Source organism: Heterocephalus glaber, unplaced genomic scaffold, assembly GCF_053883595.1.
Source record: "Heterocephalus glaber isolate CG9 unplaced genomic scaffold, H.glaber_assembly_v1.0 deba00001773, whole genome shotgun sequence".
NCBI lineage: Eukaryota > Metazoa > Chordata > Mammalia > Rodentia > Bathyergidae > Heterocephalus > Heterocephalus glaber.
The window spans coordinates 7,417,100-7,443,005 of NW_028258463.1; the positions used below are offsets into that span (position 1 = coordinate 7,417,100).

General features: G+C 52.7%; 1 protein-coding gene across 3 annotated transcripts in view; it reads left to right on the top strand.

Moving 5' to 3' along the window:
* The window catches only part of Znf652 (zinc finger protein 652), a 54,837-nt gene extending 46,463 nt beyond the window's left edge, over window positions 1-8,374 (top strand). For all 3 annotated transcript variants that reach the window (XM_021239894.2, XM_087202429.1, XM_004859650.4), the window contains exon 6: window positions 58-8,374. In XM_021239894.2, the coding sequence (XP_021095553.1) occupies window positions 58-587 (530 nt within the window). In that variant the 3' untranslated portion in view covers window positions 588-8,374. The remainder of the gene's footprint in view (window positions 1-57) is intronic.
* The last annotated feature ends 17,532 nt before the right edge of the window (window positions 8,375-25,906 follow it).

Below are 25,906 nucleotides of genomic sequence, written 5' to 3' on the forward strand. Positions count from 1 at the left end.
GCCCGCTGTGAGGGGCAGTGATCGCCCAAGACTCACGCGTGTCTGCGTCGCCCGCAGGAGAGAAGCCCTTCATCTGCGAGATCTGCGGCAAGAGCTTCACCAGCCGGCCCAACATGAAGCGGCACCGGCGCACGCACACCGGCGAGAAGCCCTACCCGTGCGATGTGTGCGGCCAGCGCTTCCGCTTCTCTAACATGCTCAAGGCGCACAAGGAGAAGTGCTTCCGCGTGACCAGCCCGGTGACCGTGCCCGCGCCCGCCCCGCCCGCCACGTCCCCAACGGCGCCGGGCCCCGGCCCTGGTCCCGGCCCCGGGCCCGCGGTGAGTGCGTCCGCTACCCCCGTGCCCGCCAGCCTGAGCCCGAGCCCGGTGAGCGCGCTCCCGCCGCGGCCCATCCCCCACCCCTTCTCGCACCTGCACCTCCACGCGCACCCGCACCACCCGCACCACCTGCCCATCCCCCCGGTGCCGCACCTGCCCCCGCCGCCCGCACTCTTCAAGAGCGAGACCCTGAACCACCGCGGCCAGGCCGAGGACGGCTTCCTGCGGCACCTGACCGACAAGAACGGCGCTACCCCGCACCACTAGCCCCCCTCCAGGTCGCAGCCCCTCTGCCGGAGCGGGGCGGGGCGGGGCGGGCGAACCGGCAGACCCGGACAGCCGGGGACCACCTCGGGCTCGCGAGGACTGTCCTGAAACCAGGGGAACCACCGAACTGAAGCCCAGTTTGCTTGCATTTTCTGATGACTTTTATAAATTTCAAATACTCCAACTTACGGGATTTTATAACTTCATATCAGCTGATGAGGTATGCTTGCTTTTATATCCCGGACTTCTCCTCAAAGAGGAGATAGGCCTGGTTTCCTTTGTACTAATCGGGAAGGCTGTGAGATTAATCCAGAGCATTAATTGTATCACTGTGTATTGTAATGAATTCTTTTCCGCTATCGGTGCTGGCTGCAGAGTGGAGCTGGCCCCGATTCGCAGTATATCAAGCATTATAGAGAAAGATGGAAATTTTCTTCGTGTAGCTCTCCTAACGCACTCTTTATTTTACTACAGAAATTATTTTAGAGTTTTTGTATAGACTTCTTTAGTAGTCTGTTTCTAAAATGAAATGTATTTCAATAAGCGGTGTAATTTTTCAGTGTAGCTGAACCTATGTTGTAAAATAGAAAAAAATTTTTATAATCATCAAAATGTGATTCTTAAAGATGCATATAACTTCTATAATTCAAAGCTATTCTTACACCTGTACAACTCAAAGGTGCTTTAGAGACTATATGTGTGAGCGGTCAGCAGGCTGGGTCACCGCAGGCGAGCAGGGCGTGCGTGCTTCACCGTTCACGCCTCTGCTCACACTCAGGTGGCGTCGGGCTCAGACGCGCCTGTGCGCCGTGCTCCTTCGGGCTCCCTTCGTGCAGTAAGTGGAGAGCTTTTCGGGCTGCTGGGCTTTTCCAGGGCGCTCGCCTACAGGTGCCCTGGGCTGGAAACATGGGGTTGGTCACTGTCAGGAGAAGGACGTCCGGTAGCGGGAACTGTTTCCTCTTAGTCACATCTGTTTCTCACTTCCCTTAGGAACTGTGCTCGTGTTTAACCATTCTGGGAAACAAATTGGAGTCTCTCGTTCTGAAGTTGCTTTATTTTTTAGAATTGTTATGAGAAGCTAACGTAGCAAACTGAAATCTCAAACATGATTTGCTGGCAGTGGCTGAGAAACTTGGATGAGAAGACAAACTGAGTATGAGTTTGGAAATGTCTGATGTTCACAACTCTGAGCGATTTTAACACAGTTGATAGTGTAGCAGGGACACCGTGTAAGTCTTCCTGCGCTGCAGGTGACCGTGCCGGCCGACAGCCTTGGGCAAGGGGAGAGCAGCGCCTGCCTCACTTTCGCTTCCCTGCGGAGCCTCCAGAGAGCATGCCGGGCAGGAGGCGGGGCTGACACAGGTGACTTCCGCTGAATAGTTCGTCCAGGCTCGGTACCACCACTAACTCGGTATTCATCTCAGAGATCAGAGTCCCAAGGACAGGTCCTTCTCCCTCCACTGCCCTCTCCATTTTAAACCTTGGAATTTCTTCATTACTCTTTCCTTGGGTCCGTAGATCATTGCCTGGCTTTTATTTATTTTATTTTTTAATATTAAATGTGCAGATAGGCGTCAAGCACTTTTCCAGCTGATTTAGCTCTGCAGCAGGGAAAAATGGAACTCTCCGCTGAGCTTAGATCCCTCTTTTATTTTTTTTCTTTCTTTCGGTACCGGGGATTGAACTCGGATCCTTGCTCTTGCGCAGCAGGTGTCGAAACCACTGAGCTAAATCCCAGGCCTAGATCCCTCTATTAGCTATTTTGGTTTAATGATTCCAAATTTTCTCCTTCAGATTTTGCCTTTGGCTTTTAAAATGCATAGGAAGATACTGCAGGAGACAGAAAAGTATCTCAAGACATACTTTTCTTCCTGTTTTGGCTGTAAGTTTTAAACAGTAGTATTTTTATATCTGTGTACATTCTTTGAGCCCCTGGGCACCTAAGCCAATAAGGAAGTTAATTCCTTGCTGTGACTGTTACCTTAGTGGCTGTCCCCCCCTACCACCACCATCTCCTTTGCATTCCAGGACAAGTTTGTAAAGCCACACTTTTATGTAGACATAGCATTATTTCATGGTCAAGCCTATAATATTAAAAATAATTGTCCTTAAAAAGATGTACGTTATAGCTTAGTTCATTGGTTATACCTTATTTGTTCTAAATAAATTTACAGTATTAGGCAACAATTTTGAGTTCTAGACAAGATCTTTGAATCAACCATTTCATGAGGTGTATTGTGATTATACCCTGGAAAATTCTGGTAGTTGTGTTTGATTTTTCATTCAAGTAACTATAACCATAGGAAAATAGCTGCCACACAGGAAAACTAGCAGTAAGCAGATAACCACCACCATCTTTCCCAGAAGCAAAAAAAAAAAAAAAAAAAAAAATCAGTTTCTTACAGTATAATTCTTAGTGAAATGGATTATGGAACAGTCTGGAAACTTCCAGGGTTTTTCCCTGGCTAAGTATACCTTCCCTGACTGGGATCTGTGGTGTTTGGGAAGATGGTGCCTCGTCAGCATCACGGGACACAAATAGTGACTGCTCAAAGGAGAGTTGTGACACGCAGGACTGCAGGTGAAGCCTTGCTCGTGTGTGCACGTCAAGGCTTAATGTGAAGGCTCAGACTCAGGGTGGAGAGTGGGGTCCCCTACTAAGGGAAAGCTGCATTGTGCCGTGTTCTCTCCCACATCTGCTGCAACGCCTGTGAATTCCTCAGCTCCTGTTGTTACCTGCTCCCCTGCTCGTGAAAAGATGCAGGAGAGTTGGAGTTCTCAGCCCTTCTCCGTACTGTCTTTCATTGCAGCATTACATAGACACCAAGTTGGGGCGCTCTCTTGCAACTTCATTTTACATTGCCTTCAAGGGCTTGTAACATTGCAAGAGTTGCAGATTTGAGGAAAATTCCCCAAGGGCTTTTCTGAGTTGGCATTATATTTCTGGTGGTTGGTTTGTTTTTGTATTTTTTATCCTTTTTTCATAGATTTATCATTCAAATATGAATTTTTTTTAGCCTTAAAAAAGGCTGCTGCCCCTGTAATCTCAGCACTCAGGAGGCTGAAGCAGGAGGATCACCATGAGCTTGAGGCCAGCCTGGGCAACAACATAGTGAGTTCAAGACCAGCCTGAACTACACAGTGAGACACTGTCTCAAAAAAAGGCTGCTTGCTTTCTCAAATTGAGTCAAGTACACTCATACTGAAGTTTTAAATTTTGAACAACAAAAAAGATCAGATTAAAACATGTGGCTTTCTACACATATTTATGATTTTATTGTTTTCAGCAAATGGTGAGTCTGCATAAAAACCTTAACTGTAGTTCCAAGAAGCCTTTTCAGATCCCTTCTGTATACTTTTCTAGTCTGCCATGTGCATAAACAGCCCTAGATTAATGGCTGAGCATGGAGATTTCCATAGTTGTACCTTCTTTTCTCAAAACTGCAGTTGTTGGAAGTACCTTGTTCTTATGGTTAGAACTCTCCCTAGAATTTGTCCCTTGCACACTAACCAAAGGCAAAATATTCTGAAGAGATACCGGTAAAAATTTATGAGATTTTTTTTTTTTCAGTTTTTATTTTTGTTGCATGGATATGTGGTTTCCTTTTGATTTTACTGGCAGTTTTAAATTTTGAGACTATGAAGCAGAGATAGAAATACATTTCAGACGTACATATATATTTACCCCATCTTGCAGATTTCAGTTAGTACAACCCAGTATGGTATGTGGATTTTTATGTTTAAAAGAAAAGCAAACCTGAAAACTAAAGATAGAGAAATCCTTCTGTTTGAGCTACTGTACAGAGAAGATAACTCTACTGCGCTGCCGACCCACGTGATGAAAATGTCAGTGCTGTCCCAGACTACATGGAGAGTGTTTAATGAAAACAGTGATAAATTACTTTCAAGCATTTTATCAGCTCACTACTTTTTAAAAAGTCAATTCAGTTGGAATTTTTCCAACTGTAACGTTGAGCAAGTAAATATTGAGTTTTAATTTTCCTTTGCCTAAACCAAGATAGGAAATTTCCCAAAAGGTCATTTTCTTTCAGGAATGAAAGGTCACAGCCATTGGAGACAGTGGCATTATTATGCAATAACAGCGCCTGCTGACCTGCCTATGCCACCTGTAGCGTTCGTGAGAAGTGTGACCTTGCAGCCCTGGACACTACCTCGATGAAGCCAACCAGAGACCCTCTGCCCTTTCTACGGAAGCCATACAAGTTGCCATCCGATGTATCCACTTTCATAGTTCTCTACTTTTATACTCTCTAGACTTTTTATAGACTTTGTGATCAGATCTTTCTGTCTTAGAGGGTAGGCTTTGCAAGACTCTAAGGAAACTGATGCTCTTAGTTGTCCCAACTTCAAAGCTTTAGCTTCAGTGAATTCCTTTGAAGAACCAGATAATGTACCGGGTATCAGATTGTGTCCTGGAGTCAGAGCTACCTGGCAGAGTTGTATACTCAGAAAACAGACTTCTCCCTTTCCCTCAGTAGAAGCTGTGCCGTTGCAGGAAGTGACATACAAATTGGCTTTCTTTCTACTTTGTGACCCGTGTAGCACACACGACCAGTGTTCTGGAGTCGTTTCGGTTTCTTGATGATAGAGTGAGAGCCTTTGCCTCCGTCCTGACACACCTTCATCCCTCACTCTCTCCCTGAGTGCCTTCAACAAGCCAGAGCCCTGGCACACTCTTCCCTGGTCCAACTCCTACCTCTGACAATTTCACTGTCTGTGAGCATTGCCATTCACCCATCCTGCGGTGTGTTTCACCTTACAGGCTAGCGCAAACCTAGGCTGGGAATCTGGCACATAGCTCTGTCTCCTTCCTCCGTGTCATTTTGGGGTTGCATTCTTCACTTTTATTTATATCTTCACATGTTCCGTCTCTCGTGTTGGGACCTGTTACCCTTGTCCCACTCTTCACCTGCCCCCTTTCACTGGAAGCTGGTCATTCCTTCACCTTTAAAGGTCACTGGGTGTCTCTTTCGGACAGCTTGTCTCCCTTGAAGTCTTCCTGAACTTCCGCCTGCCCTTCCCGACGAAGGGGCCCTGAATGCTGCTGTCGCCCCGTGTCCTCTATCTTCCATAACCAGTTTGCAAGTTGTGCCCATAATTATATTTCAACCTGATGAATTTAAAAGTGCTCTCTGGGTTTAACAAAAGTCCTTTATTGATTTCTGATCTGCCTCCCTCTCCATCCCCCTGCCCCTCAAAAACCTTTTTTCTAGTTGTTCTCATCTAATGCATATTAAAAGTATGATTGCTGCATAATATATGAAGGATGTAATAAAAAGGAGGTTGAAGCATATTCTGCATGCGATGTGAGCATCTCATTGATAAAACTTGTCTTAGCAGTTGGTTAATGTTTCACAGCCAAAACCACAGTTTGTGTTACGTACGGGCCTCTTGCTTCCTAAGTTCTCCAAAAGTGAAAACAAAGGAACTCCTTAAAATGAGGAAATTGAATTCCATTTTTTGTAGGGAATGAAAACTGTTGAGTGTTTTGGCTGTAGTCAAAATCTTTGCTTCCTCACTCAAAATCTCCCTCCTCTTTCCTTAGTTACTAGCGCTCAGGTGTTCACTCTAATAACCACATGCCGCAGGGGTCTAAAGGTGCTGTTCATGAAGCCCGAGTCCTGTCTGTCGCAGACTGTGTTATGGGTGGGACAGTGCAGCGGTGTGAGGGTTGCTTCGTTTCATAACGCTAAGTCTAGGACATTGAAAGGCTGCTGGGAGTGGGGTCTCGTTTTCCGAATGCAAGAGGCAGATCTGCTTTGCAGAGAATGGTGGCAGGGGCTCCTCATTGCTGCCCTGAGTACTTTTTATGTTTGATTGCCTTGTTGTCCCCCAACAGTGACCTAGACACTTGCATCTTGCATACAACTGGCTGCCTGAAGTTTGCTTTCCAGGGTGTTGCTTCCATCTTGAGAGCCCCAGCCAGCAAACAGTGCAGGGCCCCCTGGCTTGTCCCGTCCGTGTCTTCAGGGGGCAGTGTCCCACAGCCTCCTAGCTCCAGCTCACTTTCAGGCTGCTCCGCTTCTCTGCTGAGATCAGGGATATTCCACATTCCCTGAAGGTGATTTCGTAGAACGCACAGGAAATGGGGCTGGGGAGAGAAAAACTGGCAGCTGGGCTTTGCTTGAGCCTCGCCTTGGCCAGTCAGTCAGGACTGGGAGCTGGCCCTGTACCGGGTGTGTCCTTTACAGGTGAGCAGGACAGAGGTCCCAGCTCACATTCTGCAAAGGACTTGAGTGTGCCTCACTGCATTTGCAAATTAGCAGAAAGTAGCTGAACATCCTAAGGCTCCTAATTCCTCCACCCAGTATCTTTCCATGCTTGCTTAGTCTCCTCATTGGGCTGAAAAGGCGACAGTGTAGCATAATTTTGTTGTTTACTTTTCAGGTTTTATTTCCAAGGCTATAGATGTGGCCACAGAAAACTAGATGAATTCTCAGTCTTGCATAAATTTGCATATGCAGTCCGCTCATTTCTTGACAAGGCTGATTCTAGTCCACCGCAGTACTGGCTGTATCCACAAGGGGGCAACAAAGGACTTCGCGGGCTTTACTTTCAGCTCGCTTTCAGGTCTCCGTTTGCCGTCCCTCACCTCCTTGCTTATTTGTGCATCTTGAAGATTGAGGGCATTTTCCCTGCTGAGTCCAGTGGTTGCTCAGCCCCGTGATCCAAGCAAAGGATGCAGCGTGGTGTGGGCCTTTGGGGGTCAGCTGGCTTCTGAGCAGCTCTTCGCGGACGGATTGGGAAGGTGATCCTCTTTACTAACATGGCCCTCTGGCTCACCACCAGTCTTGCAGTCCTTACGCCGTCTCCTTCCCGATGAGCAGGCGGTCACCAGCAAAGGGGACACCCCGGCTGGGCCCCTCACCCTACAGAGCCGGAGGCGTGGCCACCCCAACCCGTTTCCTGCCAGCGGCAGCCACCCGAGTGCCATCTGCAGAACGAGGGAGGCCAGGAGCGGGCAGGTGGCAGGTGGCCAGGTGCAGCTTATTTGTTGCGATTTGCATTTTCCCCAAAAGTATGGGAATCACTTGCACTTTTCCTCATTTCTTAAAGAAAAGAAAATCCAGTTTGCTTGCCAGGAACTGCTTAGCGTTAGGTTTACAAAGCTTGTTGTTGAATGTCGACTATTTGTCCAAAGGAGTTTGACGAAATAGAAGCTGCTCGGTCCATGTCCTGCCTGCTGGGTCATAAGGTCTAGGCCATGTGGCTGGGGTCCAGAACGGGCCGTGTCCCCCTCCTACCTCTGCTGAGACGCAGCTAGTCACGTCGGGCTTGGTGTGCACAGGCCCACGGCACGCTGCCTGCGCGGTTAGGGGAGTCCGGTCGGGGTGGTGGTCGCTGGGCCGGGCTCTCGAGATGGGCAGACGCGGAGAGGGACTGCCGGCCCGGTGAGCAGGACACGCGCCGAGGGTCCCTGCCGGCCGCCGCCCGGCTTCCTGCCACCTGCCCCAGCGCCCTGTCCCCCTCAGCGTACTGATTTCCTCTTGTGTTAACTACACCGATACTTTTTTTTTTTAGCAATTGAAATGCACTTTTTTTAATTTCAACTCAATCATGATTTTTAAGTATAAAAAGTTTATAGATTGTTAAAACTACTTTTTGTGTATTTTTAACCACTTGATGTAGCATTGTATATTTTATTCTTGGAGACTCTGGTACAAGGTGTGCCGCTTAATGACCTTTCTAAGATGCTGGGCCTTTGGATGTGTACGGTAACCAACCCAATGCTAATGTTCAAAGTAAAAAGAAAAAAAGCAGCCATATCCCTGGTGTGTCTTTCTTCGTTTCTAACTTTCTAACTTAGCCTCAGCGACGTTTTGAGGGCCCCTGCTTAACGAATCATCCTTTCCGGGTCACATGAAGCCCCCTGCAGGCCCCTCCAGTTACAGGGTCGTCTGTGACGATGGCCCCAGCCCCGCCAATCCCTTCATGGACAGCACTTTGTCGCCGCTACCGACCAGGGCCAGAAACGATGGTCAGCACTGACGCCGCCGCCACTGCGCAGTGGTGAGTGTATCTGACTGGAGTATTTGGAGAAAGGAGTTGGAAAAACTAAGCACACACAATCCCTGACTTGAAATAATGTTACAAAGCTACTGTGATTAAAAAACAAAACAAAGGGCTGGGGATTCAGCTCAGTGGTTCCGCCACCTGCCTCGGAAGCACAAGGACCTGAGTTCAATCCCTGGTACAAAAAAAAAAAACAGAAAAGATAGCTGAGAGCTAATAAAATGCAATTAAAAAAAAGCAAACATCATGGTACTGGCAAAACAAACCAGTGCCGAGGATCAATGGAACAGATTAAAAGATGCAGATTCAACTCCAGACACACTCAACCACCTCATCTTTTTTGTTTGTTTTTGGTTTTTTGTTTTTTTGATAACAGGGTGATCAAACTCCGGACCCTGCACTTGCGAGGTAGGTGCGGAACCACTGAGGTAAATCCCCAGCCCAACCACCTCATCTTTAACAAAGGAGCCAAACCCCCTCACTAGAAGACAGACAGCCTCTTTAATAAATGGTGCTGGAAAACTGGCTTCCCACGTGCCGAAGATGAAAACTAGACCCATGTCTTTCACTATGCACTAACCTAAAATTGAAATGAATCAAAGATCTAAATATCAAACCAGAAACAGTAAATCTGCTGGAAGAGAGAACAGGTAGAACTCTCAAAGACATTGGTGTAGGCAAAGACTTTATGAACAAAAACCCTGATTGCACAGGAAATATTACAAAGAATCAACTACTGGCATCTCATCTTATTGAAAAGCTTTTTGCACAGCAAGAGAAACCATCAACAGAGTGAAGAGACAACCCACAGTACAGGAAAAAACTTTTTGCCAGCTATATCTCAGACAAAGGTCTACTATCTAGAATATATAAAGAACTAAAAAAAATCAGACCTCCCAAATTTAAAGACCCAAACCAAAAATGGGCATCTGATATGAACAGAAATTTCTCAAATGAAGAAGTAGTAACAGCAAATAAGTGAAAAACTGTTCAGCATCACTGGTCATTTGAAAGATGCAAATTAAAACAACACTGAGATTCCACCTCACTCCAGAAAGAATGGCTGCTATCATGAAATCAACCAATAACAAATGCTGGTGGGGCTGAGGGAAAAAGGAACTGCTGGTGGGAATATAAACTGGTGCAACCACTGTGGAAATCAGTGTGGAGATTCCTCAAAAAAGTAAAACTAGAGGTTCTATCTGACCCAGCTATTCCCCTTCTTGGTATCTTCCTGACAGGACTAAAAGCATCATATCACAGTGATATATGCACACCCATGTTTATAGCGGCACAGTTTGTAATAGCTAAATCTTGGAAACAGCCAAAATGCCTACCAACTGACAATTGGATAAGGAAGATGTGTTTGTTTTAATACAGTGGAGTACTACTCTGCGATTAAGAAGGATGAGCATGCTGGGGATTTAGCTCAGTGGTGCTGCAGCCTGCTTCACAAGTGCAAGGTCCTGAGTTTGATTCCTGGTACAAAAACAAAAACAAATGCAAGGTCCCAAGTTCGATCACTAGTACAAAAACAAACACAAGAAAAGGAGGATGAGCTTCAGACATTTCTAGCTAAATGCATGGACCTTGAGACCATACTCTCAAGTGAAATAAATCAGACACACGTGTTTAAATACCACGTTGTTTCTCTGGTGTGAGAAACTGAATGTGGAAATAAGGAATGAGGCGTAATGGATGTTGGGAAATGGGAAGAAAGTGTTCAAATGGGAAAGGGAATGGGAAGGGAGGAAGAAGAAAGGACAAGAAAAATCAAAGAAGGAAAAAATGGAAACAAGGCTTTTGTACACGGGGAGGAGAGGGGATGTGGGAAAATAGGGGCGAGAGGTATCGTGTACAGGTGCAAATTCCCTGGGTGTTATCATTATGGAAGCGTAAAATGTACCAATGTTTTGCTTCAAAAAAAGGAAAAACTAAGCACAGATCCAAACAGCTTTCAAAGTCTAGCGGGCCTGGGCCTGGGAGGAGGCTGCGCCCGGCCGGCGTTCTGGGGCAGGCCCGGCTCTGAGCGCGATCGGAGGCCTCCGCGCCGGAACAGATTTCCCGAGAGGAAGGCGGCCCAGAGCCAAGCCGCGTCCGGGCGAGCCTGGGACAGGAGGCGGCTCAGGCTGCATCCCGGCCACCCCCTGCTCCTTCTGAGGACGTGAAGAGGGGCCCAGCGCTTGGGAAGGAAATCTTATTGTTCCGGTTTCCCTTCGTTGGAAGCCTCTTCCAATGGAACAAACCTAGCCAACTCGTAAAATTTCCATTTGGATTCTCTGGCTAGGGACTCTTTGGGGGGGCACTGCGGTCACGGGGGGGGGGTGGCTGTACCGCCAAGCCACATGCCCAGCCCTTTTTACCTATTTATTTTACTTTCTTTTATTGTGGACTAGGGATCAAACCCAGGGGGACTCTACTACTAAGCCACATCCTCAGCCCTTTTTAATTTTTAATTTTTGGGGGGGGCGGGTACCAGGGATCGAACTCGGGTCCTTGCGTTTGGGCAGCAGGCAGCGAAACCACTGAGCTAAATCCCCGGCCCTCATGACTGCTTCTGACAAATGACACAGCAGGAGTGACAGGATGTCGCCAGCAAGACAAAGTTACTCGACCCCCATCGCTGGTGGCCATGACACGCTGTGGAGCCAGGTGAGCGCAGGCTATGGCAGGCACAGGTGTGAGTGTGCAGGTGGACTCTGCCACCACAGCAGGATGGGAGGTGACTCCAGGCCTGGGGGTTGGTGGCAATCTCGAGGGACCTACAAGCTACGGGGTTGGGAGCGTGCATGGTCCTCAGCTGCTAAGTTTTGGGGCTGCTTGTGGGGCAGCAACAGGCAACAAATAGGTACAAATATGGACTCTGGGAGGGATGCAGAGGAGGGCGCCAAAGACCCCAGAGACGGCCCACATTCAGGGGCTGCTTGACGAAGCGGCATAAAGGTCATGGCAGCACACCTCTGTGAGCCCAACCCTCAGAAGGCTGAGGCAGGAGGATCACCTAGAGTTCCAGGCCAGCCTTGGCTACACAGTGAGTTCAAGGCCAGCCTGAATTACATATCCAGATCCTGACTCAAACCAAAAAACAAAACAAAAAGATAAGAAATCTTTGGTAAGAAGGATGCCATAGTGCCAGAGAAGCCCCAGCTGAGGCTGCAGAACCAGACTTCTTAAAGCAATGAGGCTGCAGTATCCTTGCATAATGGAGGGCGGAAGGCCAGGCCGCTAGGCAGGGTGATCCACAGAGCTGTGGGGGGCAGGTAGATCTATCGCCCTGCGGATCCCATACAGACCCCGAGGCATTAAAGCAGACTTGTGCCAATGTAAGCAGTTGCCTGCACGGAAAATGCAGCACCAGATGTGGTCTCCTTGCAAAAGCAGATTAATCAATACAGCCTCGGGCACATGGCTTGTGGCCATTGATCCAAAGAAAGTTTCTTTTCCCTCTCTATCAAGGAGAATTGGGAAAAATGGGCATTTGCTTTTGGTGCAAACATGCATACAGTTACAGCCTTGTGCTGTGCACCCCTAACACATGCCCCTGCCTGAGTTTCCTCCCCACCTTCTGAATAAGTGAGTCCTAAAGCACCTGTGAGCTGGGCATGGTGGTGCATACCTATCAGCCCAGCACTCAGGAGGCTGAGGCAGGAGGATCACTGTGAGTTTGAGGTCAGCCTGGGCTACATAGCAAGACTGTCTCAAAAAAGAAGCCAAAGCAAGCCACGCAGAATGTGGCCTCAGCCCCTTATCACTCCCCCGCCCTTCTACTCACAGGGTGATGCCTCCTGGAGGATCGTCTGAAAGAAGGCAGGCAGCAGAGCCTGGTCCCCGAGGGCTGGCCCGAGACGCACACCAGGGTACATGCCTGCTGGCCATGGTCCTACACCGAGAGCAGAGACTGGGCAGCCACCTGGACACCCCAACATGTGGAAGAGGGGGCTGAGGGGGACACCCCGAGTCCCACATGGTGGCGAGGGGCTCGCTGCTGGCCATGGCCCGGACCACAGCGGGGGACGAGGGCTGTGAAGGTCATCAGAGGGCACCAGGCCCGGGAGGGGCACCACAGTGGGGCAGACAGTGCATGTGGGTCCCCTGATGCTGGCTGGGCTCTGTCCTCACACAAGGACCTCCTGGCGGGGGTGTGTGGCTCCATCCTGCTGACACCCACGCTGGAGTTCAGGCCCCGCCAGGAAATGGTGCGAAGGCAGCAACTTAATCTAACAATGGTCTTGAGTTATTTATTTGGGGAGGAACAGATCAAACCCACAGCTTCCGAGTTCAGCTCCATCCCAGGCCCTTTGTAATTTTTACTTTGAGACAGGGTCTTGACAAGTGCCTAAATTGCTCAGGTTGGGTTTGAATTTGTGATCCTCCTGCCTCAGCTCCCCTGGTGCTGGGATCACAGGCGTGCGCTGTTACACCCAGCTGGGACTCCCTGCCAGGTTCTTGGTAGGCATCCTGGAGTGACCCTCGGATGTGCCTGACATCCACCACATCGGCGGTGGCGGTCGGAGCTGAACCGAACCCTTCGAGGGGCTGGATCCTTAGGACCAACTCACCAGGGCCTGGAGGGAGGAACCGCCCAGAGCTCTGGCCTGCTGCTTGGCTTTGGGCCTTCAGGACCTGTGGCAACTCCAGATGGCGGCCCTCCTACGAACCAACTGAATTGCTTCATACACACGCCCTCTGCTTCTGTCTAGTGCAGCTGAAGCCTGCACTGCAGCTTGGCTACCAAGGTGGTGCTATGAATAAGACGTGGTCTTAGCCGGGCGTGGTGGCTCACACCTGTAATCCCAGCACATGGGAGGCTGAGCCAGGAGGATCACCGAGAGTTCCAGTTTGAGGCTAGCCTGGACTACAGAACAAGACCCTGTCTCAAGAAACGCCAAAAAAAAAAAAAGGAATTCTTCTATGCTTGGGTTAGCAAATAACATCCCAGACAATCTCAGACCACAAAATAGCACTCCCATTGAAAGCTACAAAATTAGAACTTCAAACACCGGCTAGTTACAAATTAGGACTCCTTTATTTACCTTCCTCACCCTCAGGGGACAGCTCGGAGAATGAGCAGAGTTATTCCTGCAGGCAGCTGCTAGGAGGATTGGCCCGAGTGTGGGGAGACCCACGCCCACTGTCCTGTGAGGGAACAGGGCCCTTTCAGAGGAGGTGGCCTTTTCCACCTCTGTGAGCCAGGCCTCTCACCCCACGGCAGGTCAGGGCTCAGGAGATGATGCCAAGAGTCTAAAAGCCCCACCAAGCCTGGGGACCTGCTCTGAGGAAAAGAGCTGCGCCATAGTGGAACCACGGGTAGCAGGAGCCCTACCAACCACAGAGGCTTAGTAGAGCACGATGGCACACGCCTGTTACCCCGGCACTCGGGAGGCTGAAGCAGGAGGAGCACTGCAAGTTCAAGGTCATCTTGTTTCAACACCAAAAAAAAAGAAGACGGAAGCCAAGAGGATGTGAGGTGAACTTGCTGGGTTGCACACATGTGGAGGACCCAGACTCTCCGCGGGTCCTAGCAGGCTCGGGTCACCGTGACCAGCCTGGGCTTGGCAGTTCACCACCACAGGACCCCGGCTTTCCCCCGGGCCCTGCCGTGGCAGACGGGGATCTGGGGAGAGCGAGTTCTGCCGAGGGACTTCCCGGCAAGGGTCCTCCCTGATGTGGCCCTAACCACGCCCCGCGCGTCTGAGCCGTGGCCACGCCCACCTCTATGGAGACCGGAAACAAAGCCACACCTGCATCTACCCAGGGAAGAGGCGAGAGAGGCCAGCGCCAGGCAGGCCCGGGGCACTTATTTTGCCAAAGAAAACACGCCCTGCCCTTCAGAATCCCTGCGTGTTTGGGGCCCATTCTGGGGATGGGAGAGGCTGAAGACAGGAGTTGGGGACAGCTTCGACTTGTCACAGCAGGTACAGGCTGGACAGGAGGCAGAGCGAGAAGAGACCTCAAGAAATGGTAGCAAGAAGCCGGGAATTTAGCTCAGTGGTTTCACTGCTTGCTGCACAAGCGCAAGGACCTGAATTCAATCCCCGGTACCAAAAACAAAACAAAACAAATGGTAGTAAATAAATCGGCAAAACCGCCGAAGGTCATTTTTGGGGGTGCCTTCTACTGTGCGGGTAGGGAGAGGACCGTCCTGCCTCCAGGGCAGAGGTAGCAGCCCCCCACCCGCACCCCTGTGTCAGTCAGGACAGTGACGGGATAACGGAGCGGAAGGCGCACTTTAAAACATCAAAATGCCAGGCATGGGGACGCACACCTGTGATCCCAGCACTCGAGAGGCTGAGGCAGGAGGATGGCAAGTTCGAGCCCACCCTTGGTAATTTAGACTGAAACCCTGTCTCATAATAAAAAGAGCTGGGAGTCAGGCATGTTAGAGACCACAAGAGCCACCAAAGCTCCGGCAGTGACAGGAAGAAAGGGCGGCCAGGAGAAGTGGGGTCACACTAGGTCTCAGAATCCCTCTTCAGCCAGAGCAGAAAACGCCACGTTGTGCCCAAAGGGGAGCATGGGAGGGGCTGGCTACAAATATCCCCGGGCCGCAGGTGACTCCCAGCCCTGGAGACAACTTTTATTAGAAACCTTTCATTTTTCTGGCATTCCCCTAGTGTAGCCAAACCACTCTTGGCAAGAAGCTGGGTGTCCTCAGCCTGGGGGCAGAACTGATTTAATTTGCGGTGGCAGCAGAACAAGGAGAGAGACCCAGGGATTGGCATAGGACAGGAGGTCCCCAGGCCTGGCCCAGCCTTAACTTACAGTGCCAGGCCCGGCCTCGGTTTCCTTGTTCCTTCCTTCCTTCCTTCCTTCCTTCCTTCCTTCCTTCCTTCCTTCCTTGTTTTTGTTTGTTTGTGCTTTTGAGACAGGGTCTGGCTATGTAGTCCAGGCTGGCCTTGAACTCACTATGTAGCCCAAGCTGGGCTGGAACTTGCAATCCTCCTGCCTCAGTCTCCCAAGTGTGACCACCACCACCTGGCTTGGCCTTGGCTTCCTCATCCATGTGTGAGTGGTCCCTTCCCTTGCCCATGGAAAGACATCCTGTAGCTCCACCACTGGTCCAAAGGGGTAGGGGGGTTCCATAGCTTACCCCAGAATGCTCTAGACCCCACCCCAAGCAGAGTGGGTGTGGGGGGCCCAGCCGCTGCTGTCGCAGCCTCCTACCCTTTTTGGGTCCCCAAGCTGCAAACTCAGTTGAGCGAGTGTCAGGAGCTGATGAAGCCCAGGGGAGCTCGCCTGTAATCCCAGCACAGGAGGCTGAGGCAGGAAGATTGCTGAAAATTTGAGGCCAGCCTGGGCTACAGAGTGAGTTCAAGGTCAGAGTGAACTACAGAGAGATTCTGCCTCAAAACAAACAAAAACACAAACCAAAGGAAAAAAAGCTCAGGGGAGACCACTACCCCCAGGCTTAGGGTGGCAGGGCACCGCTGAGGCAAGGCAGGGCTGGCCCGGGTCAGGAGTGCAGAGTGCCTGCCTGGACCAGTGCTGCTCCTTCCGGGACACAGGTCCCAAGCAGCAGGGGTGGGGGTGGGGGTGGGGTGGACACCATGGCAACACCCCTGCGTCTCCGTCTCCATGGTGCCCGGTGCTTCCCCAAGTGGCCGTGGCCAGGACCACTGGCTCCGGGTGTGTCGCCTCTGCCCCCGTGTCCTCCCCTTTGATCCTCTGCTTCGGGGTGGTGGGGACCACACCTCCTTTTACGGATAGCAAAGCCCAGGGGACAGGGCTTCAGGACCGCTCACGCCGGCCCCAGCCAGCCCTGGCCGGAGACGCTGAGCACCGGTCCAGCCACCCCCCTTTTACTGATCGAACTCCAGACCTTGTGCTTGCAAGTCGGGCAGTGGAACCACTGAGCTAAATCCTGTCCTCCAGCCCCTCCGGGCTGGCTCAAACACACAGCGATCCTCCTGCCTCAGCCTCCCTAGTACTGACAGTAACTTTTCCAGTGAAAGGTTATCGAAGTGTGAAGGTCTTTCTGCCCACAAATCCCTAATGGTGACCAAAAGGAAGAAAAACTAAGCATGCCTGGCAGCTCTATGAAAGTCTCTCTATGTCACCGACAGTGAGGAGTTGACCCCTCCCTGAGGCTCACAGGCAGCAGAAGCTGCCATTTGGGAAGTCCGGTTGGAAGATTTCCATGTTTCTGGCCACAGAACCTGCTAGCAGCCTGATCCTTCCCTGCTCCCAGCCTATGCAGGTGTCAGAAACAGCGCCTCCCATTTTACAGGTGACAAAATCAAAGAAGCGTCGTGACTTAGCCAAGGAGACAAAATATGAAATGGCAGACGCAAGACCAGTTTCCCAGCCAGGCGTGGTGGCTCCATCGCCATGAGTTCAAGGCCAGCCTGAACTCCATAGGAAGACCCTGCCTGTCTCAAAAAGCAAATGAAGTAAGAGGCCACTTTCCTTTCCCCGCACACCGAAGGGCGGCTGAGTCAAAGCACAGGGGAAGCAGCTGGCGGTAATCTCCGGGTGAAGCTGAGAGGCCTAAGTGGATCAGCACAGCCCCAGCCTCTGGGTGCTCTGGGCTCCCGGTTCCCCGCTCCAGGGTCCCAGGGTGGCTGCTCCAGCTGGGCTCCTTCCCAGGTAATCTGGGCAGTTCAGAACTGCCCTGTCCCCAGCGTGGGTGCCACAGCTGAGTGGGTGACTCCTCCTCCTCCTCCTCTTGGGCTCCAGGTGACCCTGTGTGACTGAGGCCAGGTGACACTCAATGGCCTCCCTGGTCAGTTTCAGCCTGGCGGGGAGGTCACAGCAGGGGTCACAGGGGATGTTCGGTTTTTCACTTGTCCTTGGGTAAGGCTCTACATGGCTTAAATTTATTTTTGAAAGCCCAAAAGGAATATTTGAGGCGTGGTGAAGCACGGCTGTAATCCCAGCACTCGGGAGGCTGAGGCAGGAGGATCCTCAGGAGTTCAAGGGCAGCCTGGGCTACACAGTGAGACACTGCCTCAAGAGAGCAAATAAATAAATAAAAAGATAAAGAGCAGTGAAGCCAACATTGGGCAGGTGTGTGTGGACTGCTGGGGGAGGGTACTAGCATGAAGGGGACCCAGGCCAAAGCCCCAGCAGATGGGGCCTGAGCTGTGACCCCAGCCTTGTGCCACTAACCGGCTTGAGATACGGCTCATCTTCACCATGAACACTGCCATCTGTCAGTCCTCTTCTCCCTGAGTGACAGCCTTATCCCCAGGAGCGCGCGTCAGGCAGGCATTGCCAGGCCCTGCTGTCCCTCTGCCCGAGGCCCCTTCACACGGGGTCTGCAGGCCTGGGGCTCCCACCTGTTTGGGAAGGGGTCGCTCACTGCCATAGATTCGAAGGGTCACTGAATGTTGTTTTTTGGTACCAGGGATCGAACTCAGGACCTTGCACTTTCGAGACAGGCAGGGGAACCACTGAGCTAAATCCCTGGCCCTCCCTCCTGGATCACTGAATGTGGTGGTGCACGGGAGTCATCCCAGCACTCAGGAGCCTGAGGCAGGAGGATCACCCAAGACTGCCCCTCACAAAAACAGGAAAAAGAAGGGAGGAGCCATCTTTCCTGTTTTCTTCTGCATCTGTCCTTATCTGGCGCCTGTGAGCTTCACCGCTTACCTCTCCCACAGGACAGAGTCCCCTGGGCCAGCGCTCCTTCTGTGCCCCTGGCTCCCACATCAGCACCACAAGGACAGGTGTGACGGGTGTATTGCCCTGATTGCCACAAGGAGACTCATCCTGGGAGGGACTGGGTCACCTGGGTGTCACAGGTGGCCTGGACCCAGGGCCATGTAACCAGGCCCAGGTGTGAGTCACAGGCAGGGGTGGAATCAGCCTGGGGAGTAGGGACAGGTTCGGGCCCCACTTCCTGCAGAACTGAGTCCCAGTAGGCACCAAGCCCCCCGGACCTGGAGAGAGAAAGCAGGCGCCAGTCAACAGGACCCAGCTGTCAGTGAGTGCCCAGCCAGCTGACCCTTCCATCGTCCTGGGACTCCAGAGAGCCCCAAACCTGTCCCTGCCCCCCAGGGGGACCAGCTCTGCACAGCCAAAGGCAGATTAAAGGATTTTCTTCTTGTTGTCCTTGAGACAGGGTCTCACTATGTGGTTCAGGCTGGCCTTGAGCTCACTATTTGGCCCAGGCTGGCCTAGAACTTGTGACAATCTTCCTGCCTCAGCCTCCCAAGTGCATCACCATGCCAGCTCAGATTAGAGGATTTTGCCTGAGGGTACCACAGTGGGAGACAAAGGCTGGAAACCCATGCCCTGGGGTATGAGTCACCCACACAACAGGCAAAATCTGTGTGTAGCCCATACCCATGAAAGAGCTGGCACTGGGGACTCAAGAGGGTGGGTCCTGGCCTCAGCTGAAAACCAGCAGCCTGACAGCAACAAGCAGGGCAAAGGGAGAAAATCCTCAAAGAACCAAGAGATGCACGCCTGTAATCTGTGAGTCGGGCCTGAGCTCCTAGTGAGACCCTCCTCAAACAGACAAACAAAAACAAAGCAGAGAGGAGGGGTGAAAAGAGAATTAAAATGTGTTCTGTCCAGACACCCACGCCCCACAGGGAATGTGACCTGTGTATTGCAAACATGTGCTATAAAATAAAGTTTTTTAAAAAGCTGAGGCGGTGGCTGGGGGTGTAGCTCAGGGGCATAGCTCTTGCCTAGCATGCAGGAGGCCCTGGGCTCCACCCCCAGCACTGCAAGATTAAAACCTGAGGCTGGACCTCTGTGAGTTCTAGGCCAGCTTGGACACAGTGAGAGCCTGTCTCCCAAAACCAGAGAGAGAGAGAGAGAGGAGAGAGAGAGAGAGAGAGAGGGAGAGAGAGAGAGAGAGAACCCTCAAAGAGAATGAAAGCAGGTGTGCCTTGCTTTAAGCCACCCTTACAGGAAAACTCAACCTCTCCCCAAAATTAACAAAGGGCTGAATTCCTCATCCTTTTTGTTGATACCGGGGATCGAACTCCACTTCTGCTTGCACAGCAGGCGATGAAACCACTGAGCTAAATCCCCAGCCCAATTCCTGGTCTTTAAGAGGGATGACCCACAGGGACCACATAGATGCACTCCTTTAGTGAACTGCAAAAATCACTGCCTCTATACTCAGTTTCTGCGGGTGTGGTGGTATAAGCCTGTGATCCCAGCACATGGGAGGCTGAGGCAGGAGGATTGCCACAAGTTCAAGGCCAGCCTGGGCTACATAGCGAGACTGTATTTCAAAACCAAAAAGCCTGTGGCGCTCGTTAAGATGAAGCACCTTCTAAATATGAAGACCTGACTCATTCTTGTAGCTAATCCCCAGGGCTTCAGGGAGGAACCTACAATGACCGCACATTGCAGACATGGGACCATAGCTCGGTCACTTGGGGTGGCCAGGCCATCAGATCTGAAGCTCTTCTCAGCACGTCCTGCTGTACCCATGTCTGGAAGGCCAGTCCAGGGCCACAGGCCATGGACCCTGTGACAGAGGAGACCCTGAGACCGGAAGGTGCCACTGCAGCCAGACCCCCTGATCTGACCCGGCAGTACAGACCAATGACCTGGGTCCTTGTCACCATCCTAGCTCTGCTGGGCACGTTCTTGACCTGAGGGCCTCAGTTTCCCTGGCTGCAGAGTGAGCCTGAGAGAAGACATCTGTCACGGAGCTGGGTGGGAACTGCAGTGACGCACATTCCTGACAGAGCGCCTGGCGAGGCTGCTGCTAGTCCGCCTGTCACTCGCCTTATTTTTAGAGCATCTCACTTTTTTTTTTTTGACATGGTCCCACTATGCAGCCCAGGTTGGCCTCAAAGTCGAGGCCATCGTCCTGCCTCAGCCTCCCGAATGCTGGAGTGCCAGGTGGCCGGGCTCTCACCCTTTTCCTGAGAATGCTTCACAGGGACACCTGAGTCTCCTCTAGGGCAGGCGAGAGGGCATCCTGCCCCGCCCTGCCTCTGTCCCAGCTCTTCTCCCCTGCCTCCCGCCCCCTCTAGGTCACACCAAGCCAGCCTGTCCCTACCCCATGGCGCTGCCCAGCTGCTTGGGCCCGAACAACGGCACCCATGAGGCCTGCCTGACCTGTGGTGGCCGGGCCTGTCCTGGGGCTGTCAGGAGGAGCCGCTCCTCTGCTGCTATCTGTGGCTGCAGCTGCACCCCGCCCAGTCTTTGAATAAACAGCTCCTGCTGCCCTGTTATCTTGGGCTCTGGGAGGAGGCCCTGCGAACCCAAGATACAAGTGGCCTCCGAACTGGGGAGTCACAGCTCAATGTGGGCAGAGGCGGTCGGAGCTCATGCCAGACGAGGCCCAATATAGCAGCCTCAGAGCTGGCCCTGAAGTCGGCCTGTCATTACCCAGGGTGGGTCAGCCCAGGCTGTGTCCTCCCCATGGCCACCAAGAGTGTGCATGTGCATGTGTGGAGCAAGAACCACTAAGAGCAGTGACGAAAGTGATGTTTCCAGAATGTAAATGTGGGCCAGGGATTTGGCTCAGTGGCACTGCACCTGCCTCACAAGGGGAAGGTCCTGAGTTCGATCCCAGTACCAGAAAAAAAATGCAAATGTGCTGGGTGTGGTAGTGCACCCCTGTAATACCAGCACTTGGGAGGCTAAGGCAGGAAGATTATCATGAGTTCAAGGCCAGTTTGGGCTGCATAGCAAGACCCTGTCTCTAAAAAGAAAAGCCAAATGTGATTGTGTTACTCCCTGATGCCAAACCTTCAGTGGTCCCTTTGAGCCTACGGAAGAAGCTCAAACCACTCTCACCACCCCAGGACCTTTGCACTAGCTTGCCCACCTTTGACACTGGCCTCCTCTCCATCTGACTCCTGTTTATCCTACAGGTCTCAGCTTAGAAGCCATTTCCCATGGCCCCTGACCTACACTCACTTCCTGGTTCTCCCCTTGGAGGTGGGGTGGCCCTCCTGAGTCCCCAGAGGGACAAAGCCAAGTCAGTGCCCTGTCTCCCTAGCCAATTGTTAGTCCCTTGCTATTGTAGTTGAGGCTGACCTTGAACTCCTGGTAGTTCTCCTGCCTCAGCCTCCCAAGTGCTGGGATTACAGGCGTGTGCCACCACACCTGGCTTCCCTTCTGATTCTTTCTTTCTTTTGTTTTTTTGAGACAGGGTCTCACTATGTGACCCAGGCTGGGCTCAAACTCATGGTAATCCTCCTGCCTCCGCCTCCTGAGTGCTGAGATTACAGGTATGTGGCACCACACTGGGCCCCTTCTGATTTCTTTCTTTCTTTTTTTTTTTTTTGGTACCGGGGATCGAACTCCGGTCCTTGCACTTGCGCAGCAGGCGCAAAACAACTGAGCTAAATCCCTGGCCCCCCCTTTTGATTTCTACACGGCTCTCCCCTGCTCCTGCTTCAGCTTTTGCTTCCTGTCCCCTTTCCTGGTGGCCCTGTTTATGCTGAGCCCTCTCCCCCACGTGGCTTTATTTGTCTGCAGGGTGGGCCCTGCTGTGGGACACTCTCCCGCCTGTATCCCTGCCTTACCGTCGGCTTGCTTTATACAGAATGGAGCCCGAGGGGCCCTGATTTGCTGCAGTATGATCCTGTCGCTCACCCCCATCAGCAGGTAGACCACAGCATTTCCTAAGCCCAGGTGTATTCCAGCGGGGACAGGCTAGCCACACCTGTCACTCTCGGTGGCCGGCAGCCCTCGCTCCTGCCCCTTGGCTGCTTCCCAGCCATGAGCCTCAGAACCACACCTTGACTGTGAGGCCCCTTTACTTCCTGGTCCACCAGAAGGGGCCCGCTCAGGGCCACGTCGGAGGCCACTACAATCGCCACCTCATACCTGCCACATAGCAGATGCTCAAGAAAAAGGTGGTTGGGCACTGCAGGAGGCTGAGGCAGGAGGACGGCAAGTTCAAGCCCAGCCTGGGCACCTTAGTGAGACCCTGGCTCAAAATAAAAAATAATAAAGGGCTGGGGATGCAGCTCAGTGTGAGGCTCTTAGGTTTAATCTCCAGTACTGAAAACAATAACAACAACTAGGTGTTGGAATGATTTTCCCTAAGGTGCAGTGGCCTCCTGCGAGCAGCAGTCGGGCCCCTGCCCTTCCTTGAGGCCTGGGGCTGAGCAGCTTCTCCTGACCCCACCTACCCTGAGCCCTCTGCCAATTCCCTGCCTCCTGGCAGGACCACAGCCCTGAGGTGGGCACGAAGGAAGACCGCCCCGAAGTGTCACGTCCGGGTCAGCACCGCAGTCCCCAGTCTGGAGGGGCGGTCAGAGCGGCTCCGGAGTCGGGCAGCAGCACAACCCAGGCGCGGAGTGCTCGTGTGTGCGTGTGCGTGCGTGCGTGCACCTGCGTTGCCAGTGCTTGGCCCTGCCAGAGGCGCTGCCCCAGGACCGCGGTGCCCAGATGGCTCCTGTGGTCCAGACACAAGGTTCCTCTTTCGGGCCAGAGCCAAGAGCGCTGGGGCCTTCCCCACCCAACCAGGCGGGGGCGCTGATGAGCACAAGGGCCCGGGCAAGCCCTGCACCAGTGAGGGAAGTTCCCAAGGGAAATGCATCTGGGTGATAAATGCTTAGTACACACAGCAGGGCTCATCTGAGAGAGAAGGAAGAGAAAAGGGGAAGGAGGGAGGGAGGGAAGGAAGGAAGGAAGGAAGGAAAGGAGAGAAAAGCTGGCTGAGGTCAAAGGATCTGGATTCAAGCTTCATGCGGACCCTCCTGGTGCATGACCTTGCACTTGCACTAACCCCTCTGGGCCCGCTTTTCTTGTACTTTCAGGAAGACACTGAATTGCAGTGTTTCCTAGGCTACCAAGCGTGCTAAACATGAGGACTTTTTTTTTTTTTTGACAGTCTTACTATGTAGCCCAGGCTGGCCTGGAACTCAGGCCAATCCTCCCGCCTCAGCCTCCAGAGTGCCAGGATGACAGGCATGCAGCACCATGCCCAGCTAGGGGGACTCTTATTTTGAGTGAACTCTTTATTTTAGTGGGCAACTGGAAGTGGGCTGAAGCACCATGTGCAGATCACCCTGACCCAGAGCCTTGGTTTCCATCAACACAGACCTCCAAAGGCTGAAGATTCCGGGCTGGGCAGCTTCCTCTGGGGAAGGTGAAGGTGTGAAACGGCCGAGGCTGGCCCTGCCCTTTGTGACCACATCGGGTGTCAGGTGGTTGGTTACAACATGCCAGACGGTGCTGGCTCAGTCTTATTCCAGCTCTGAGACAATGCCCAGCACCCTGGCCAGACCCAGAATCCTACAGCCACCCAGGCAGCAGAGTTACCCAAACTGGGCGGGTGGTGCACGCCTGTGATCCCGGCACTCGGGAGGCTGAGGCAGGAGGATCACCCCAAGTTCAAGGCTAGCCTGGACTACATATCCAGGCCTTGTCTTAAAAAATAAAATAAATAAAAGATAGGAATGCTAGAAGCCATCTTCCGGTGCCCCTCAGGGAGGGCATGCCCAGGAGCTGCCCCCTACCTGCTCCTCTGCAGGGGGACCGTGTTGCTGAACGATGCTGTCCCTCCTGTCACCTGTGTGCCTCCCGCAGTAACGGTGATGCTGCTGCCAAGCACTGGAGGCCACGTTCCCGTGTTCCTGGCCTCTTTGGCTCTAACACCGTAGCCCTGAGCAAGTGAGTCACCTCCGTGAGGACCATGTGCAGAGCCTGTCCCTGTCGCCGGAGCCAGGGTTCACTCGGAACTTGAACAAGCCCTGTCCCCTCACGTGACGCCATCCAGGCAAGCCAGCAGGGCCAAGTGCCCCAAGGGGACTTCACACCCAACAGCAGCCTCCCCTTGCCCCAGGCCCCGTCTTCAGGCCCAGGACTGCTCAGCCAGCCTGCTCACTGACTCAGGCTAGAGGGAAAGTGAAGAAGGTTGGGAGATGCCGGGGGCTCGGTGTTGCATGCCTGTGATCCCAGCACTCAGGAGGCTGAGGCAGGAGGGTCGCCATGAGTTCAAAACCAGCTTCAACTACATTGAGAGACCCTGGCTCAAAAAACCAAAAGATTTCAACACAGGGAGAAACAGGCATGAACTGGAGGCGGACAGCGGGCCCCAGGAAGTCATCTGTCCGCCCTCCTCGCCCAGCAGTGCATTTGGAAACAGGGCTGCCCTTGCATCAGAGAGGCTGCTTCTGAACTGAAGCCTTCCCCAGCACTTCGTGACCCCAGCAAGTGGCTCAGCCTCTTGGAGTCTCCATTTCCTTGTCCCAAGCAGGGGACAATACTGCAGCCACCGGTTATTGTGAAGATTAAATGAGGACACTCAAGAAGCACTAGCTGGGAGCCAGGATGTAGCAGGGCACTTGTTACACTGAACAACAAACACGCAGGCGGAGCTGGGTGTGGTGGCACATGCCTGGAATCCCAGCACTCGGGAGGCTGAGGCAGGAGGATCACTGTGAGTTCAAGGGCAGCCTGAACTACATAGAGAACTTCTCTCAAAAAAACAAAAACAAATGAGGGCCTGGGATTTAGCTCAGTGGTTCTGGCACCTGCCTCGAAAGTGCAGGTCCCGAGTTCAATCCCTGGTACCAAAAAAAACCCCAACGAAAACAAATGAACAAAAAGCCCCCAACAGCAACAATAAACATGTCATGCCTCTTGTGTACTGGGATCTATACACTAGCAAATAAGTTGCTAAACTGCCCAGGCTGGGGCTGGAACTTGTGATCCTCCTGCCTCAGCCTACCCAGTGCTGGGATTATAGGCGTGCACCACCATGCCCAGCAGGTTTGAACTCTGGGGCAAACCATCTCTCCTGGGTGTTCTGAACCTTCACCCAAAAGTGTGGCAAAACTAAAGACAGAAAAGTCCTCCTAGGACACAAAGCATCCAAGTGTGTGGAAAAACCCAGGTTCCAACAGGGCTCCCTGCGGCCCTTGGCGACCGCATGCCCACCCTGCCCTCCAAATTTCCACACTTGGCCCCTTCTGCTTCTCCAAGAGCCTGGCTATGTAGCCTAGGGTGGCCTCGAACTTGCGGTGATCCTCCTGCCTCAGCCTCCTGGGATGCCAGGCGTGCACCTCCACACGGCTAAGAGAAAATGGTTTTTTATTCACCCCACTGGCAAGGGGGCACCCGGTGGGTCCCCCAACTCTGCTCACGGCGGAGCAGGGGAGTCCGGGGAAAGGCCCGGCCGCCCGCGTCCCCACCCGACTGGGCTGAGCTGCGCCCGCGGAGGTGATCTCTGCCAGTCCCCGCGGGGTGCGGGTGTGGGGACCGGGACGCCCCGCTCTGCCCTCCCCGTGGCGCCGAAGCCACCTTCGCTCAGCTCCGAGCCCCGAGGGCGTGGCCCTCAGACTCCGCCCCCGGAGCACCGCCGGCGCCGCGCTGATTGGGCGGCGGATTGTGACGTCGGGGACTGCGGC